This window comes from Dendropsophus ebraccatus, chromosome 6 (genome assembly GCF_027789765.1).
Source record: "Dendropsophus ebraccatus isolate aDenEbr1 chromosome 6, aDenEbr1.pat, whole genome shotgun sequence".
Taxonomy (NCBI): Eukaryota; Metazoa; Chordata; class Amphibia; order Anura; family Hylidae; genus Dendropsophus; species Dendropsophus ebraccatus.
Window position 1 is genome coordinate 43,564,638 of NC_091459.1, and position 20,129 is coordinate 43,584,766.

At 46.8% G+C, this 20,129-nt stretch overlaps 1 protein-coding gene across 1 annotated transcript in view; it reads right to left on the reverse strand.

Moving 5' to 3' along the window:
- Positions 1-7,558, reverse strand: part of RNF217 (ring finger protein 217) — a 66,806-nt gene extending 59,248 nt beyond the window's left edge. Inside the window, exon 1 of the mRNA XM_069974893.1 lies at positions 6,839-7,558. Within this exon, the coding sequence (XP_069830994.1) occupies positions 6,839-7,351 (513 nt within the window). The 5' untranslated portion in view covers positions 7,352-7,558. The remainder of the gene's footprint in view (positions 1-6,838) is intronic.
- Positions 7,559-20,129: the final 12,571 nt, after the last annotated feature.

Sequence of the window (20,129 nt, forward strand, 5' to 3'; positions counted from 1 at the left end):
GGCGCCCAGATGTACGGGCGGACAACTGATGGAATTCCGCGGACATTGTCCGCGAGAATTCCGTAGTGTGAACCCGCCCTTCTATGGGCCGGCTGATTCTGCCGAAAGAATTGACATGTCAATTCTTTCGGCGGAATGCGGAATCAGCCGGTCCATAGAGTGGTGTCTATGGAGCTGGCGGAAAGGCGCGTAGCCGTGAGCGCGTACAGCCGGCGGAATTAAGCAGAGTTTATCCGCGAGAATTCTGTAGTGTGAACCCACCCTTATGGTGGAAAAAGACTTACGTTAGTGGGTGAAGTTTTGTAACTTAGTTCCATTGCAGTGAATGGAGCTTAATTATAAACCACACCTGAACTAGAGACAAGAGTCATGCTGTCTCTGGAAGAAAGTGGTCATGTTTTTGTAGCACTGGATAACCCCTTTAATAGAGAATTTCCCTTAACGACCCATGACGGGTATACCCGTCTTGCCGCCATTAAGGAGATGCAGAGAGGGCTCCCGGCGCTGTCCCTCTCTGCAGCGCGCGGCACCCAGCTGTTTTGTACAGCCAGGGACCGCACGCATTAGCCGTCGCGGCCGGCTAATTAGCTAGATAGATGCAGCTGTCAAAGCTGACAGCTGTATCTAACTTACGTTACAGACCATCCCTGGTGTCTAGTAGGGGAGATCGGCTCCCCGCGACGCGATCGCGGAGGGGCGATCCCTTCTTCCTACCCGGGCCGGGTCTGAGCGTCTGCATGACGCTGATCCCGGCTTCGCAATAGATTGCTTCTGGCTGCAGCAGCCCTGTGTATTGTAAGTTTCTTTGAGAGATCACTGCAGTAATAATAAAACTCCCCCAGGGGGACTAAAAGTTAAAGGGGTATTCCCCCCAAAATTATTTTTGCATTAATACGTTGCCCACCCGTAGCTTTACAACTTTTTAATATAAAGTTATTATGGATTCTGTACAGTTTTGCTGTTATCTAGATGCATCCATCCCCACCGAATGCATAGAATCATCAGATCTCAGTCCACTCCGACACGACTCCCTGCTCCTGGCCCGCACCCTCCGAGATGGCATCACGTGTCCTCAGTTTCTTCAATGGGCTGGGCTAGCGCTTCTAACCCTGCCCATTGACGTGATAGAGGACAGTGACAGCTGCTGCTGCAGATCACCATCTCCCTCTGCGAAAGCAGCCCCCCCACCTCCGGAACCCACCCGGCACCACAATCCAGCAAACCCACCCTGCACCCCCCACCACCACTGCTCCTCTCCCGCACCGGTCCTCAGAACAATCATCCCCAGCACAGCGGCACTTGTCCATCCCCCCCCTGAACTCACCCGGCTGGCAGCCCCCCCCAAGTTATCCGGAATTCACCCGGGAACTACGAACTTACCCGGCCGCCAGAGGCACAGCCCCCCCGCCGGAGCTCACCCGGCAAGTGAGACAGCCGCCAGCGGCAGCTCCAGGTGACACGGCCGCCCCCCCCCCATCCCGGAGCTCACCCGGCCACCAGCGGCACAGACCCCACCAGACCGCCCCCACCCCTCGCCGGAGCTCACCCGGCAAGTGAGATGGCTGCCAGCGGCTGCGCCAGGTGACACGGCCGCCCCCCCCCCCCCACCCCGGAGCTCATCCGGCCGCCAGCGGTAGCGCCCCCCACCCTCCCCCCGAACTCTCCCGGCTGCCAGCTGCATCACCCCACCCCCGGAGCTCACACGGCAGCTGACCGGCCCGGCACCCCACTCTCAGAACCCTCCCCCCGACCTCACCCGGTAAGTGAGATGCCTGGCACAACTCCCCCCCCCCCACCCCCCGAAGTCACCTGGCAACTCACCCGGCTGCCTGCGGCACTCCACCTCCGGAACTGATCTGCCCACCGGCCTCCGCTCCTCTCCCGCACCGCCACATCAGTTCCCCGCAGAGTCCACCGCTAACCCCCATGCCTGCCCCGTCTCAGCCGACCCCCGTGATCCTGCTATCCATCTATATCTGTAACCCGATATATTGTGATGTGGATGGATAGCAGCTTGCTGGGACCTGTAGTTCTACACAATATATCAGGTCACAGAACTTCTGTAGATATACAGGTCCCAGCAAGCTGCTATCCATCCACATCACAGTATATCAGGTCACACAGTTTCTGATTTGGACTGATGGAAGCTTGCTGAGACCTGTAGTTCTACAGAAGTTCTGTGACCTGATATATTGTGTAGAACTATGTGCTATCCATCCACATCACAATATTTCAGGTCACAGAGCTTCTGTAGAGCTACAGGTCCCAGCAAGCAGCGAGAAGCACTGCATGATGGGAAATGTAGTTTCCTGGCCAGCGCCATATTGGATATAGACTGCTTTTATAGAAAAAACTTTTTCTCGGGAACGGCAGCAGCTAGAAAGGCGGGAGACGGCTCAAAATACTCAGGGGGACTTGGTGAGTAAGAACAGCTAGGTTTGGGGGCATTTAATTTTTTTAGCTCTTGGGGGGAATACCCCTTTAAAGTCGGGAAAAAAAAAAGTTTTCTCATCAATAAAAAAATCCCTTCCCCTAATAAAAGTCTGAATCACCCCCCTCTTCATATTTTATAAATAAATAAACAAACCTATTTGGTATCGCCGCGCGCGTAATCGCCTGAACTATTAAAATATTACATTCCTGATCTCGCACGGTAAACGGCGTAAGCGTGAAAACCCGCCAAAGTGCAAAATTTATGATTTTTGATCACATCAAATCCAGAAAAATTGCAATACAAAGCGATCAAAAAGTTGCTTATGCGCAATCAAGGTACCGATAGAAAGATCACATCATGGCTCAAAAAATTACACCTCACACAGCCCCAAAGGATAAAAGCGCTATAAGCCTGGGAATGGAGAGATTTTAAGGAACATATATTTGTTAACAATGGTTTGAATTTTTTACAAGCCATCAAATAAAATAAACGTAATACATTCTACATATCTTTGTAATCGTAACGACTTGAGGAACATATATAACAAGTCAGTTTTACCCAAGGGCAAACGGGGTAAAAACAAAAAAATAGGTTTTTTTTTTGTTTGTTTGTTTTTTCTTCAATTTCACCAAACATTTATTTTTTTTCTGGTTTTGCAGTGTACTTTATGAAAAAATTCAGCCTATCATTGCAAAGTACAATTAGTAGTGCAAAAATAAGGGCTCATGTGGGTTTCTAGGTGAAAAAATGCAAGTGCTATGGCCTTTTAAGCACAAGGAGGAAAAAAAATGAAAATGCAAAAATCGAAATTGGTCCGGTCTTTAAGGGGTTAAGCACCTTAAGTATACAAAGTCTAGAAAAGATCAGGTATACATAGATATTTCTCAGTAGAAGAAAGAGACAAAGTTACCCTGTAGCCCTAACCTAAAAGTTGGTGGTGTCTCCCTAGCCCAGACATGTCCAAAGTACGTCCGGAGGGCCATTTGCGGCCCGCGTTCCGAACTTTTACGGCCGCCCAGGTATCCAGCTTGCTATTATCTGCCTGTGTTATAAAGCATATAGCATGTAGCATGTAAAATGGTCGGCCCTCGCACATGTTCACTTCATCAAATTTGGCACTCTTCGAAAAAAGTTTGGACATGCCTGCCCTAGCCATACGATATACCGCCAAAAGGCATTCTATCACACTCTGCTTGGTATTGCTCCAATAAAATTATCCATAAGTAACATTTATTTCTATGAAGATAGATAAGCTTGTGCCACACATCACATCTGGGGTAAAACAATGAGACTGACCAGGCTCAAACAACCCCTATAATTACTTGTAAGTGGCAATCCTGTGCCCACATGACGCTGGGTCAGTGAAGCTGACGGTGTGTGAGTATAAAACCCTTACGTCTGAGTGTTCCTGCAGTCGGCTTGTAATATAGCCATTCAATGCCCTGGACTATGCCAAATCCAGCAGCTTGCTGCAGTAGCATATTTTCTACAATAGGAGAATGTTCACAGGAAGCTTTACTCAACACCTATTCCAATGATGGAAAGAAAAAAAAAAGCCCAGTTATTAATAATCTAGTAAGTGCAGCATCTTCTAGATCTGGAGGACGCCTTGACTAAACACTTCTGTGCCATACCTGCTCTACTGTAGCACAAAACTGATTTAAAAAAAATAAAAAATAAAAATAAAATAGAATCTGTCAAATCATGATAAATTTGGCACTGGCTGATATTGAAGGAACAGCAACAAATATGTGACTATGGGAGCACGGCCTGACACAGCACTGGGTTGTGTGCTTCCTCTTATGTGTTCTCCCTGCAGGAACATTGTAAAAAAATAGTGCTAGCAGAATGCTCATTTTAAGATGGTTGAAGCCTTCTGCTCCCCTGCACTTACCTCCTCTCACACCACTTCTTGGTGGTCATTGTGTAACCACACCTGCAGGCGATGTCCAATAGGCATCTTGTGTGAGTATGAGGGGGGTTGGATGATGCCGATGACGCTCATATCTACCTCTCTGGTCCAGATGTAACCTTCTTGCTATCCAGGATTCCAGAGTGTCTATTGGCCATATCTTCCTTATTCTCCTCTCGCTTTCTAAAGCTCAACATGGACAAAACAGAACTTATCTTTTACCCACCTCGCTTCACTCCACTGTCTTACCTGTCTATCACTATCAATTGCTGCACCCTGTTGCCTGCCCCCCTAACTCCGCTGCTTTGGGGTCACCATTGACTCTGCCGTCTTTTAAACCACATATCCCGTCCCTGACCACCTCCTGCCGCTTTCACCTCAAAAACACTTCCAGAATCCGATCTTTTCTCACCCCTGACTCCACCAAACTGCTGGTCCATGCTCTCATTATCTCCCGTTTGGACTACTGTAACATCCTCCTCTCTGGCCTTCTATCTAACTCCCTTGCTCCCCCCAGTCTATCCTTAACTCTGCTGCCCGACTAATCCACCTTTCCTCTCGCTTTGCCTCTGCCTCTACCAATCCCTCCACTGGCTCCCCATTGCCCAACGTATTCACTTTAAAATTGTTGACCATGACGTACAAGGCCATCCACAACCTGTCCCCTCCGTACATCTCTGACCTGATATCCCGCTACCGTCCCTCACGCAACCTTCAATCCTCCAGTGACCTCCGTCTGCACTCCCCCCTTGTTCGTACCTCGCACAATCGCCTTCAAGTTTTTGCCCGAGCCTCCCCCATACTCTGGAACTCTCTACCCCGACACATCCGGCTCTCATCTACCATCAAGTCCTTCAAAAGTAACCTGAAAACCCATCTCTTCAAACTAGGCTACAACCTATAATAATTCTGCATCACACTTGGCTGACTGCACTTTACCTCCTGTCTCTCTTCTGTACCCTATAGATTGTAAGCCCTCACGGGCAGAGGCCTCTTCCCCAAGTACCAGTCTGCCAATTGCCTTCATGTAATGTGTTTTGATCTTGTAATGTTCCTGTTGCTTATCCCCTATCTCTTGTATAGAGCTCTGGAATTAAGGGCGCTTTTTAAATTAATAATAATAATAATGCAGAGAAGCTTCTCTTGTCCTCACCAATGCTCTTAGAAAGGAGCAGCATTGCTTTACAATACTGCAGATGAGGTCCAATTCCATTCCATGAGGTCACGGTGACATCCTGGTGGTCAGACTGGGAGAGCTGCTATCCAATAGAAACAGTGTATAGATCTAGCCGAACCAGAACGCAGCACTGAGGGATGCACATAGTATGAGGACCTACTGACACTACCCCCCTACTCCTGCTGAACATGTGCTCTCAACCCTAACCTCCCTGCCAGTACAGCTGCCTGAGAGGTCAAGAATAACAGGGCCACATCCTGTCACCTCTTATCTGACACCAAGCGCTGAGCCTGTTTTCTTAGGAGAAGGAAGATAAAGCAGTTGGCAGCACAGGAAGTGACCTGTCATGTAGGGCAGAGGTGGGGGAGCTAGTCCTTCTCTTTCCATATCAGTTTGCTGACATTTTACATCAGGTTGGAATGCATTACAATGTAGGAGCAAGAAAACAGGAGAAAAAAATAATAATCTAGTAAACCCAAGATGACCTCTTCCATCTAGATCACCTTTTTATTAAGTTTGTTACCAAAGGTACATATCATGGAAGATGTGCCATTCAGGAGTCCAGAGAAGTAGGGTGATAAATAGATGCTATAATTGATATGGCCCAGTAGGCTCAGAAGGAGATCCCTGGCTCTGAAGAAAGGGATAGCAGCAGGTAACTAATGCAGAAAGGAGACACTGAGTCTTCTCTTCCTAAATACATTCCTGGCTTTGTATTCAATAATTGGAATGAAAATTATTTCACACACACCCTAAAACAGGTCCGCCTATTTCTGTATACATTATATGTACGTACATTGGTGCGGCCTGAGGAGCGATCGGCTGATGACCAAACATTCAGCCGACAGCTGTTGCAGGTGAATGGCACCGACTTCACCTAGTGATGATGCCCATTGGTCGCCACATCCTGGCTCTGAGAAGCCCAGGTGTATATATAAGTGTGTGTAATTATATATATATATATATATATATATATATATATATATATATATATATATAATCCCGTCTCCCATACAGTAGTAGTATACATTACTATAGGCACAGGTGTCACACTCCGGTCCTCCAGCTGTTACACAACTACAATTCCCATCATGCCTGGACAGATGGAAGCTACAGCTCTGGCTTTCCAGGCATGATGGGAGTTGTAGTTGTGACACCTGGGCCCCTATGGCAGCGTATAGGGATGTGGTGGCCCACTGCATGGCGGAGCAGGCCAGTAATAGGCAAGTGGGTCGTATCCATGACGACAGCTGAATGTTTCCCCCAGTGACGTCACATGATAACAATGTCCAATGCCCCGGCAGCCATCTCTTACCTGGGAGCTCAGGTACCGCTTCAGGCACTCCTCGCACACCCCCTTCTTGCAGCAGGGCAGAGGCTTTAAGGACTTGTCCTCCAGGCACACCCGGCAGCTCATCAGCACCTTGTCGGCCAGGCTGCTGATCAGGAAGGGGGAGAGCTCCAGCTCCAGGCCGGCCGGGCTGAGGGGCAGCTCGCCGGTCCCCCGCACTGAGCCCCGGGGGGTGCTGTCCGACAGGGGGCGCTGCAGCTGCTCGGCCGGGGAGCCCGGGGCCAGCTCCCCCGAGAAGTCACTCTCCACGCAGTAGACGCTGCACAGGACGCTGCACCTCTTCCTGGGCTTGTGTCCCACGGAGCTGAGGAAGCTGTCGGGGCCGTGCGCGCTCCGCTGTGGGGGCACACTGTCGTCTATGGGCTCCCCAGCGGGCGGACAATGGGGCTCCCCCTCCCGGCCGTCCTCCTCCTCCTCATCGTCCTCCTCCTGGTCAGTGTCCGGGCTGTGCTGAGCCTCCTCATGCTGATCCCCCATAGCCGGTGCCAGGCTGCCCACACTCCCAACACTTCTGGTGCTTCCGGGTCCGTTAGGGGCCTCTCACCCTCCCACCTGTGTAGGGAACGGACACTCCTCTGTCCAGGCCGACTCTGCTCCCTGGCGTCTCCCTCCAGCGGGCAGCAGCCCCATGTACTGCGCCGAAGTTGTCACTCCGGAGCCGCGCTCCTGTATACTCCACGGGAGATGCTATTTCCAAGTGGGCTAAAGGACCTTTGATGACATCATGCCCATGTGACCAGTGTGGGCGTGGCTATCCTCAGTCTGCGTGCCGGGCACAGAGAAGCCAGGCAGTGCGGGCTCGTTGTAGCTTACCCTGGCTTCCTGGGCTGTGTGTGAGGTATTTCTCTTACCAAGGTCTCTGTGCAGTGGAACATGATCCACAGGAGGGAACCACACTCTGGCTGTACTGGTATGCAATGTTCTGCAGAGATAGGGTCTGTGGCTGCACTGGTATGCAATGTTCTGCAGAGATGGGGGCTGTACTGGTATGCAATGTTCTGCAGAGATAGGGGCTGTACTGGTTTGCAATGTTCTGCAGAGATAGGGGCTGTACTGGTTTGCAATGTTCTGCATAGATAGGAGCTGTGGCTGTGCTGGTGTGCAATGTTCTGCAGAGATAGGGGCTGTGGCTGTACTGGTATGCAATGTTCTGCTGGAACAGGGGTCTTGTATGTGGCTAGATTTTTATTCAGTGTTCTGCAAACATAAGTTCTGTGGCTGCACTTTTATGCAATGTTCTGTAGGGGGCGTGTGGCTGCACTTTTATGCAATGTTCTGCAGGGGGCGTGTGGCTGCACTTTTATGCAATGTTCTGTAGGGGGCATGTGGCTGCACATTTATATAATACAGTACAGTGCTTGGCTATCTCCAGTAGTCCTACAGAGTGATAGTATACAACAGTACAGTGCTTGGCTATCTCCAGTACTCCTACAGAGTGGTAGTATACAGCAGTACAGTGCTTGGCTATCTCCAGTAGTCCTATAGAGTGATAGTATACAACAGTACAGTGCTTGGCTATCTCCAGTAGTCCTATAGAGTGATAGTATACAACAGTACAGTGCTTGGCTATCTCCAGTAGTCCTACAGAGTGGTAGTATACAGCAGTACAGTGCTTGGCTATCTCCAGTAGTCCTATAGAGTGATAGTATACAACAGTACAGTGCTTGGCTATCTTCAGTAGTCCTATAGAGTGATAGTATACAACAGTACAGTGCTTGGCTATCTCCAGTAGTCCTATAGAGTGATAGTATATAAGAGTACAGTGCTTGGCTATCTCCAGTACTCCTACAGAGTGGTAGTATACAGCAGTACAGTGCTTGGCTATCTCCAGTAGTCCTATAGAGTGATAGTATACAACAGTACAGTGCTTGGCTACCTCCAGTAGTCCTATAGAGTGATAGTATACAGCAGTACAGTGCTTGGCTATCTCCAGTAGTCCTATAGAGTGGTAGTATACAGCAGTACAGTGCTTGGCTATCTCCAGTAGTCCTATAGAGTGATAGTATACAGCAGTACAGTGCTTGGCTATCTCCAGTAGTCCTATAGAGTGGTAGTATACAGCAGTACAGTGCTTGGCTATCTCCAGTAGTCCTATAGAGTGATAGTATACAGCAGTACAGTGCTTGGCTATCTCCAGTAGTCCTATAGAGTGGTAGTATACAGCAGTACAGGCTGGATCCACATTGATCAGTTGCACCCATTTCCGCTTTTCTACTGCAGATGATGGATGAATGTAAACCCGGACTTAAAGAGTCACTGTCGTATTTTTGTTTTTGCAGAAATCAATAGTCCAGGCGATTTTAAGAAACTTTGTAATTGGGTTTATTAGCCAAATCTGCCATTATCTGCATGTAAAAAGCCTTTTCCCAGGTCCCCTCCTCCTTCCTCTTTTTCATCCACTCTGAAAAATCTGAAAATTGTGACTTGTTGCAGGAGTCGTCCCCTGTCTGCTCTAGGGAGAGGGGAGGGGGGAGGAGGAAGGAGGGAGTTAGCCGGCAGCAGAAAGCAGATAACAGAGGATTACAGGCACGGAGCTGGGTGACAGCTGTAATCTGAGCTCAGACAGGTCACTGGTGACTGTCACAGGAGATATCCCGTGAGGGATTTGTAGATTAACTCTTTGTTGTCCTGTTTTGGTCTTTTCTTTAGCTCTCTCCATAGGAGAACAATGAAGACAGGGGGGAGAGCTTCAAACTGCTTTTTCATGATAAAAATGCATTTTTCGGATAATAAACCCAATTACAAAGTTTCTTAAAATCGCCTGGACTATTGATTTCTGCAAAAAAAAAAATTCACGACAGTGACACTTTAAATGTGAGCGGGACTGCTATGCTCCAGCTCACATTATTAACCCAGTCACAGCAGGAACGTATAAATACATTCCTACTGCATGGGGTAGGCTGGGTTCACACTGCGTTTTCAGCAACCGTTTAACGGATCAGTTTTTTTTAACGGTCAAAAAAGTAGTGTCAACAGTACTTTATTGTGCGTAAAAAAAAACGCATCCCTTTTGATCTGTTTTTTTTATAATTGAAGTCAATGGAAAAACGGATGCACACAAATGCATCCGTTTTTTGCAAAAAAACGGATCCGTTAAACGGATGCTAAACACGCAGTGTGAACCTAGCCGTATGTGCAGTAAGAATGTGTATACAGTGGTGCCTTGGATTACGAGCATAATTCGTTCCGGGACCGTGCTTGTAATCCAAATCCACTCTTAAACCAAAGCAAATTTTCCCATAAGAAATCATAGAAATGCAGACAATTGGTTCCACATCCCAAAAATAATGATTTTATATTCTGAATAACATGTAAAACAGATGAAACAAACATTCAGAAACAGCAGAATATGTGATAATATAAGTTACTGTACAGTAATGGAGAGAATAGGAAACACAAGGGCTGACAGAGACTGCAGGGAGTATGAAGGAATGAGCAGTGTATATGTGAACACAGTATAGCAGCGCTCTCTGTCTAGGGAGAGAGGAGTTACTGCAATGAAAAGATTACCTCCACAGTCCTGTCCCCTGATGTAAGCCCCAGCCTGAAGTGGATCTGTTATGATTTGGAAGGTGAGGGAGACTTCCAGTGTCAGAGTACAGGACTGTAGACCCCCCTATGCAGACCATGCCCCTCCCCCACTCGCACTGCCACCCAGTACAGGGAGTTCTTAAACCAAAGCAATGATCTTAAACCAAGTCACAATTTTGAAAAAACTGTGAGCTCTTAAACCAAAACACTCTTAAACCAAGTTACTCTTAAACCAAGGTACCATTGTATACAGATTGCTGATGTGAAGGGGTTAAAAAAGTGATAGCCGAAATGAATATCTACATCATATTTCATACCAGCAAGTTTAGAAATCTATCAATCACAGCGGCATGTATAAACTGTATGCAATGCCATAAATAAGCAGCCTTCAGTATACTCAGTCCCTATGAGTTTTATGTATATATAATAGCAATTGCAGATATCAACACAGAAGGAAAATGATTTGAGAATGTGCATTATATAAAATATAGCAGCTCCTAAAAACGTGCAAATGAGCAAAAAATAAAGCACGACCTGCAAAACAAAACCCTGACGATCCTTTCTGGCAACAACATGTAACAGTGAGGAACAGGGGGACCTCAGACCCTGGCGCACGTTTCACCTTACTAGCTTCAGCCTGTGCAACTTGCAGACATTGTGGCCACTGAAAACACTGGATTTACATGTTAGACTGCTCCAAGCTGGTTTGGGAACTTCTGAAGGTTTGGTACAGTGAGGTAGGATTGTAGGCAGTAGTGTAGCTACCAGGGTCGCAGCGGTCGCCGCTGCGACCCGGCCCGTCATGAGGGAGGGCCTGCGAGGGCCCCCCCCCCTTGCCACTGCACTGCGCCCCCTTCCCCGTTAATCACTCTTGTGACCGCAAGCATTGTTTTGCTTGCGGTCACAAGAGCGGGCTCGTCCGGGCCCCACGCTGAGGGGCGGCTGCCGGGGGTGTCCCGTCCTATCCCCGGCAGCGCCGCGCATCAGTGAACTCCCTGTACCTCCTGGGGCCCTGATTTCCGGCACAGGAAGCGCATGTCAGAGACGCTTCCTGTGCCGGACGTCCCAGCCCCGGTGTACAGGGAGTTCACTGATGCGTGGCGCTGCTGGGGATAGGACGGGACACCCCAGGCAGCCGCGCATCAGGCTGGGACCGGACGGAGCCTGAGGAAGGAGAGGATCGCCGGGGGAGCGCCTTGTTAGGTGAGTTTGTGTTTTTTTTTTAAATTCTGCTTGGGGAAGAGGGGGGCATCTATAAGGGAAGGGGAAGAGGGGGGCATCTATAAGGGATGGGGGAAGAGGGGGGCATCTATAAGGGATGGGGAAAGAGGGGGGCATCTATAAGGGATGGGGGAAGAGAGGGGCATCTATAAGGGATGGGGGAAGAGAGGGGCATCTATAAGGGATGGGGGAAGAGGGGGGCACCTATAAGGGATGGGGGAAGAGGGGGCCACCTATAAGGGATAGGGGGAGAGGGGGCCACCTATAAGGGATGGGGGGAGAGGGGGCCACCTATAAGGGATGGGGGTAGAGGGGGCCATCTATAAGGGATGGGGGAAGGGGGTGCCATCTATAAGGGGTGGGGGGGAGAAGGGGCCATCTATATGGGGAGGGGGGAAAGGGGGGCCATCTATAAGGGGTGGGGGGGAGAAGGGGCCATCTATAAGGGGGGGGCAACATGCAGTGGGAGCCATCTATATAAACTATAAGGGGGGGTCACATAGTGTCAGGGCTACCCACTAAATGAAGGGTGTAAAGGGGCCATTACAGATGTGCAGTGTGTAAAGAGATGAGGATGGTGCCAGTGTGAGGAGCCTAATATGTCTGTCTGGCAGATTCTGTAAATCCGTGGTTTGGAGACGTTCTCATAACGGCCCAGGGCAGATGGAGAAGAAGAAAATGAAAAGGGAAGAACTCCGATCAGAGAAGACGTCCCCTGTGAGTGATCTGATATTACTGCTATGCAATTTATATGGTGTATACAACCTGTGTGGAGCTGCGTCCACCTCTATATGACTGTATGAGGTGATAGTGATCTGTGTACAGTGGATCTTATTCAGTAGCAGCGGTGGGGTTAGTCAGTATGTGCTAGTATTAGTCAGTATGTGGCGGTGTTAGTCATTATGTGGTGGTATTAGTCAGTATGTGCTGGTATTAGTCAGTATGTGGCGGTGTTAGTCATTATGTTGTCGTATTAGTCAGTATGTGGTGGTAATATTTGTTACTTGTTATCCGGTACTGTGTTTTATTGGTCTTAGTATACTGGATTTGGTCAGTAACAATATGGTGGTGATGGTAGTGGTTGTGGTGTGGCGGTAATATTTCCCCCTTGTATACTGGTATTATTGGCAATATTGGTCTCAGTATACAGGATTTGGTCAGTAACAGTATGGCGGTAATATATATGGTGATAATATTTTTTCTTTCTATATGCTGGTGTTATTGGTAATATCTGTCTTGCAGTACATATCTATCTATCTATCTATCTATCTATCTATCTATCTATATACACACACATACACCTACCAGTAGTATCATTTGGTTGTGAAAAGGGGGGGGGGCAAGTTGACCTCTCGCACCAGGGCCCAGGAGACATTAGCTACGCCCCTGATTGTAGGATCTTGTTTAAGTGACTATTCATGTGTAGGAGGCAGCATAGCTGGTCTGCATCCACACTGCAACTGAGCATAGAAAAAGCAAACACAGGGATGGAGATTGCAGGGGGTAACGAGGGAAAATGGCATACACTAGAATGATAGATAGAATGGTCAGATATAGTCCTGCTCCTGCTATACAGATATAGTCCTGCTCCTGCTATACATACCCAGGACAGTATATCCTAAAAAGTCACCTGGAATGACAGTTCCACTTTACACAATTTTTTGTTGTTGTTATTCTTCACTTAAAGGAGAAGTCCAGCGAAAATTTTGTACCTCCCATGTATTGTCCTTCCCACAAAAGTTATACAAATCACCAATATACACTTATTACAGGAAATGCACATAAAATGCTTTTTTCCCTGCACTTACTACTGCATCAAGGCTTCACTTCCTGGATAACATGGTGATGTCACGACCCGACTCCCAGGGCTGTGGCTGCTGGAGAGGATGATGGCAGAGGGATGCTCAGTGTCCCTCCAGTGCCCTGTGTCCCTCAGTGTCCCCCTGCCATCATCCTCTCCAGCAGCCACAGCCCGCACTGCTCTGGGAGTTGGGTCGTGACATCACCATTTTATCCAGGAAGTGAAGTCTTGATGCAGTAGTAAGTGCAGGAAAAAAAGCACTTTATAAGCATTTCCCATAATAAGTGTATGTCGGTGATTTGTATAACTTTTGGGGGCCAATACAATACTTTTCGCCAGACTTCTCTTTTAACCCTTAGGGGACACAGCCAGTTTTCATTTTTGCACTTTTGTTTTTTCCTCCTTGTGTCTATAAGGCCATAGCGCATGCATTTTTCCACCTAGAGACCCAGATGAGCCCTTATTTTTGCGCAACTAGTGGCAGATGTAATTTTTTCCTAAAATATGCTGGGAAACCAGAAAACTGACTTATTATATATGTTCCTCAAGTTGTTACGATTACAACGATATGTAACATGTATAACTTTTATTTTATTTGATGGCTTTTAAAAAATGTAAACCTTTTTAAGAAAATATATGTTCCTTAAAGATGCTCTATTCCCAGGCTTATAACGCTTTTATCCTTTGGTCTATGGGGCTGTGTGAGGTGTCATTTTTTGCGCCATGATGTGTTCTTTCTATCGGTACCTTGATTGCTCATATGTGACTTTTTCATCGCTTTTTATTACAATTGTTTGACATGTGATGTGACCAAAAATGTGCAATGCCGTTTACCGTGTGAGATCGGGATTGTGATAAATTAATAGTTCAGGCTATTATATATTTATTTTTATTTATAAAATGGGGAAAGGGGGGTGATTCAAACTTTTATTAGGGGAGGGGATTTTGTGTTATTAAAAAAACATTTTTCTTTTACTTCACACACATTTTAGAAGCCTCAGTGGGGGACTTCTAGTACGCCTGCTCTTATCTCTCATAGAGATCTATGCAGTATAGATATACTGCATAGATCAATGAGATCTGAGCTCTATTGCTGCAGCCGAAAGCAATAGAATACCGAGCTACAGAGCCGAGATCAGCGCCATTACAGTGCAGACTTTGGCCCGGGACACATACAGGGATCACCCCTCTGCGATCGCGCCGCAGGGGGGGGGGACCCCCTTCTGAACTCCCATAGTTGCACCAGGACGTTCAAACTTCCTAGAAATATTGTTGAATTTAATTCACAGTTTCATTGTAATTCCCTTTTCTTTTTTTTCTTTTTTTACAGGAAGACCAGCCAGGACTACTTTGGTTCAAGACCTGACTAAATGAAACAAAGATTTTTTTTTTTTTCTATAAATAGAAGGGTTCACGAGGGGCCCCAGGTGGTTTTGCGGTATGTGTGTTTTTTTCTTTTCTTATTTTCCTTACCTATTTTTGGCTTAGTAGTGAAAGCTGTCTGATGGTATTCACTACTAAGTAGGGGTTTATTATGGGACTGGGTGGTAACGGTCTGGTGTTATTAGCCTTAGAAGGGCCAATGTAAATGGCTCTTCTTAACTAGGTAATGCCAGGCTGCTCCTGCTTGGTTTTGTAATTGGCTGGTTATGGAAAATAGGGGATCCCCCTTACCGGCCTGCTACCTCCCAGACCCATACCTCATTTGTTTGATACTCTGGCCTTGACAGTAATAATAATAATAATAATAATTTTTATTCCGCAGCACTTTACAATTCTGGGGGTACATACATAGACAAAAATAGACATTACAGAGAGATACATATAATTATCCATACATGAGGAGTGAGGTCCCTGCTCGCATGCATGAGCTTACACACTATCAGGAGGGGGTGCGAGACAGAATGGCAGAGGGGCAAAGTGCTGCATTGTTCTTCTGGTCCGGCCATCATTATAAATAAGACAGTGCAGGTAAGGGTGGATGAACCTGTCACCAGCCAATGCCTGCATGCACATGTCAAAGCGCTTAAATGCTTGGTGTGTGTGTGTGCGTGGTGGAGGTAGGTGGGGGTGGGGGTGGGGGTGGGGGGGAGGTTGAGGGTAGCAGTCAAAATTAGGGAACCTGGTAAGCCTGCTTGAATAGATGAGTTTTGAGGGCACGTTTGAAACTTTGTGTATTGGAGGTGAGTCTGACAGTCTTGGGTAATGCATTCCATAGAACTGGTGCAGCTCGGGTGAAGTCCTAGAGACGGAAGTGAGAGGTGCGGATTAAGGTGGATGTTAGTCTTAAGTAATTAGAGGAGCGTAAGGCACGGGTAGGGCAGTAGACAGAGATGAGGGAGGAGATATAGGGAGGTGCAGCACTGTGGAGAGCCTTGTGGGTGAGCAGGAGGACTTTATATTGTATCCTGTGTTTAATAGGGAGCCAGTGTAGTGACTGGCACAGGGGGGGGAGGCATTGGTATAGCGGCTGGACAGGGAGATGAGCCTGGCCGCAGCATTGAGAATGGACTGGAGAGAGGAGAGTTTAGAGGAAGGAAGGCCGATTAGTAAGGAATTGCAGTAGTCTAGACGGGAATGAATCAGGGCGACAATGAGAGTTTTTAGCAGATTCGACAGTAAGGAAGGGACGGATTTTAGAGATGTTTTTTAGATGCAGATTACAGGAACGTGAAAAGAGATTTAATATGAGGAGTGAAGAAGAGACCTGAGTCAAACATAACACCAAGGCAGCGGGCTTGTTGTGTAGGGGTTATGGTTGCACCACAGACAGAGATGGAGATGTCAGGTGGAGGGCGGTTAGCAGAGGGAGGGAATACAAGAAGCTCACTCTTAACAAGGTTGAGTTTTAGGAATAGGGAGGAAATAGCGTTAGAGACGGCAGACAGACAGTTACTGGTGTTCTGGAGAAGAGCGGGGGTGATATCACGGGAGGAGGTATACAGCTGGGTATCATCAGCATAGAGATGGTACTGAAAACCAAACTTACTGATGATTCGTAAAGTGAGAAAAGGAGAGGGCCCAGGGCTGATCCCTGGGGAACCCCAACTGTAAGGGGAAGAGAAGATGACGTGGAGCCAGAAAGTGATATGCAGAGTCCTTGAGGCCAATAGAGCGGAGTGTGGAGAGGAGGAGCTGGTGGTCTGCAGTGTCAAAAGCTGCAGATAGATCCAGGAGAATGAGAAGTGAATGGTTACCTTTAGATTTGGCAGTGAGGAGATCATTGGAGACTTTAGTCAGGGCAGTTTCTGTAGAGTGGTGAGGACGGAAACTGGACTGAAGGGGGTCAAGGAGAGAGTTGTTAGAGAGGTAGGCGGGAATAGACCAGACGTTCCAAGAGTTTAGAGATAAAAGGAAGATTAGAGACAGGTTGATAGTTGGCAGAACAGGAGGGGTCTAGAGAGGGTTTTTTCAGTAATGGAGTGATGGTGGAGTGTTTGAAAGTCGAGGGAAAGATGCCAGAGGAGAGGGAGAGGTTGAAGATTTTAGTAAGGTAGGTAGTGACTACAGGATAGAGAGACTGGACAAGGTGTGAGGGAATAGGGTCACTAGGGCAGGTGGTGGAGCGAGAGGAGGCTAGGAGTCTGGAGACTTCCTCCTCTGTCACTGGCTCAAAGGCTGAGAGGGAGGAGGAGGAACAGTGAGAAGGAATAGGATTAATATTTCCTGGGGACTGGGAGATGAACTCCTGGCGGATTGTGTCTATTTTTTGTGGCCTCGGCTTGAAGTTCCGCCTGTCGCATAGACTCAATGATACTCGCTGGCCAAATCTGCCATCCACCCAAAAAAAGGCCATGTCAATTCTTTTGTCTATTTTGTCCTTGAAGTAGTTGGCTAAGTCTTCAGCACAGAGGTTAGTGATGGGTGTCTGAACTTTGGGTTTAAGGAGAGAGTTGAGGGTATTAAAGAGGCGTTTTGGGTTATGGGAAAGAGAAGAGATCAGAGTGGTAAAGTAGGATTGCTTAGCAGAGTGAAGAGCAGAGTAGTAGCTTCTAAGCATAAACTTGTAATGTAGAAGGTTGGCTGTTGTCTTGGATTTCCTCCACAGACGTTCAGCACACCTAGAACACCGTCTAAGAAAACTAGTTCTGGATGTGTGCCAGGGTTGTGGCCGTCTGTGTCAGGCTGTTTGGGGTATAGGCGTTGCAAGTTTGTCCAGGTTGGTTTTGAGGGTGTCGTGGTATTGTTTAGCAGCCAGAGTATCCGGTTCTTTCCAGTAACCTTGGTGGTTATAATGGGAGTTAGCAATAGCTGTTTTATGGGCCAATATATTTGTATTGGATTCCAATACCAAATGAGTAAGAAAAATGTAAAAGAAACAATAAAATAACCCCCAAAGACCCCTAATTAACCCTTATGTTAAAGGTGTTATCCAAGATTAGAAAAAACATAGAAAAACAAAACATCACACTGTGGTAGTGGGTGGTATTGCCCCCTCCATCCCCCCTGTACTCTATGTATAAGAATATTGAATAAACAGAGGGTACAGGACCCTGCTCTACATAGCGCTGCATGGCAGAGTTTGAGCAAGGGATCAGGAACTGCAGGGCGTTGATAGCTCTGCAGTTCCCAACTCAGACGTTGTTGGCAGCAGAGGGGCCATGTTGTCCCTTACAGCTGCCCCTCAACAAAAGTGTATATGTGAAAAATAACTGTAGGGGACATTTATCAAAGGGTATAAAATATATGCTGGTGTAAACTGTCCACAGCTCTGCTTTCAGCTCTGGTAAAATGAAAGAGAAGCTGTAATTGGTTGCTGTGAGCAGTTTAGACCAGTGTATATGTTACACCCGTTGATTAATTTATTTATTTTAATGGTATATTGCAAACTGATATAACATTATTAAAGCAAGGTAATGTATTATAATTTTTAAGTGGGCTTCACTTATTTGCTACCGGTTTACAATATGTTACTGCTACAACCTCTCTCCTGTATTATGCCTTGTAATGAGTTGTTGTAATTGTGCTGTGCCTGATATACAAAATAAAAGATGTTTCTGTTTTACTAAAAATAATTGTCCTGTCCTGTTTATGGATTATAAGAACTTTAATGAAAAGGGAGTTTGCTTCAACAAATGAGCCACAGAATAGCCCACAGGTGGTTTAGGCTTCCCTGGGGAGAGCCACAGACAGAGATATAAACCAGAAGACACCACAGGAGGAGGAGGTCATTGTTCTGGATGTGTAGGCAGAGCCAAATGTTTTGGGCCAACCAGTCCTTCATGAAGATTGGACATATTCCAAGGTAACCTAACAGATGCGGTAATTAAGCAGGGTTTCAATGCAAACACAGCACAGCTCCGGCCGTACTTTACATTGTGTGCTATGGTTAATTAGAGTGCGGGCACACCCGAACATGCCCGCATTCCGATTAAGTTGAAGTGATGTTCAACCCCTGAACATCTCAGAAGTTGAACCTCTCAGGCAGCGACCGTTCTGTGACACAGACGCTGTTAGCTATGTGAGAACATGGTCAAAAGGTGCATTTGCTGTTGATCGGGAGTCAGCATAGACACTTTCACCAGTTTGGGGCTATTCAGCCATATGTTGCAGTTGCGGTGCGCTGTGTGTCCTGACACTTTTTTTTATGACAGCCATGATTAACTTTTCTTTAGCAATTTGTGCTACAGCTGCTTTTCTGTGTTGGAGAGGCTTAGATCCTTATTAGAGATGAGCCAAAGTTAAGCATGCTTGGGTACATCCAAACCGAAGCGTGCAGCATTTGATTACCGGTAGCTGAAGACGTTGGATGCAGCCCTAAGTCTCCCGGGAAAACGTGGACAAAGCCATAGACCATAGGCTGTATCTATGTTTTCCAGGCTGCATCCAACGTCTTCAGCCACCAGTAATTAAATGCTGCACGCTCGGGTTCGGGTGAACTCATGCATGCTCACTCATCTCTAATCCTTATGCTGCGTTTACACGGAACGATTATCGTTCGAATTTGCACGATAACGATCGAATTCGAACGATAATCGTACGTGTAAGCTCAGCGAACGATCAAACGACGACTTTGAACATGTTCTTAAATCGTTCCGTCTAAACGCTGATCGTTATAAAAAAAAAATCGTTACTTCGAAATTGCTAATCTTACGATCGGGCGAATTATCGTTCCGTGTAAACGCAGCATTATGGTTTTAAATTATTCCTGCCTCCAACACATCAACATCTAGAACTGACTGCTCACCTGCTGCGTAATATATCCCACCTTGACAAGTTCCATTGTCACAAAATAATCTGTGTTATTCACTTACGTTTCTGTGTACAATTCTTCATTCTTCAAAATGATATCATTAAAGATACAACTCATGCCACAAAAAAGCCATTATGCAACTCTGACAAAAAAGACATCCAAAGCTCTTGGAATGCAACACCATATATATATGTATATATATATATATATATCTGTGTCCTTTAGGTCAGTAATGGGCTGATCCTGAAGGAGTTAAAGAGTTAATATTCATTAGGGGCCTCATAGCATAAAACTTGTCCTCTTGTCGATGTATGTACTGAAGTCTTAGCTGAGACAGATAAGGCTGCCTGCTTGGGAGCTTCTGCTATTATAATATTGCTATGACTACAGACCATTTGACATATGGCATATGAACGTAGATATATTATTAATTCCATAGCCGCGGGATGAGAATGCCTCTGATCCAATAAGCATGTTTGGTTGAAGCCAGATATTAAATTCAAGATGAT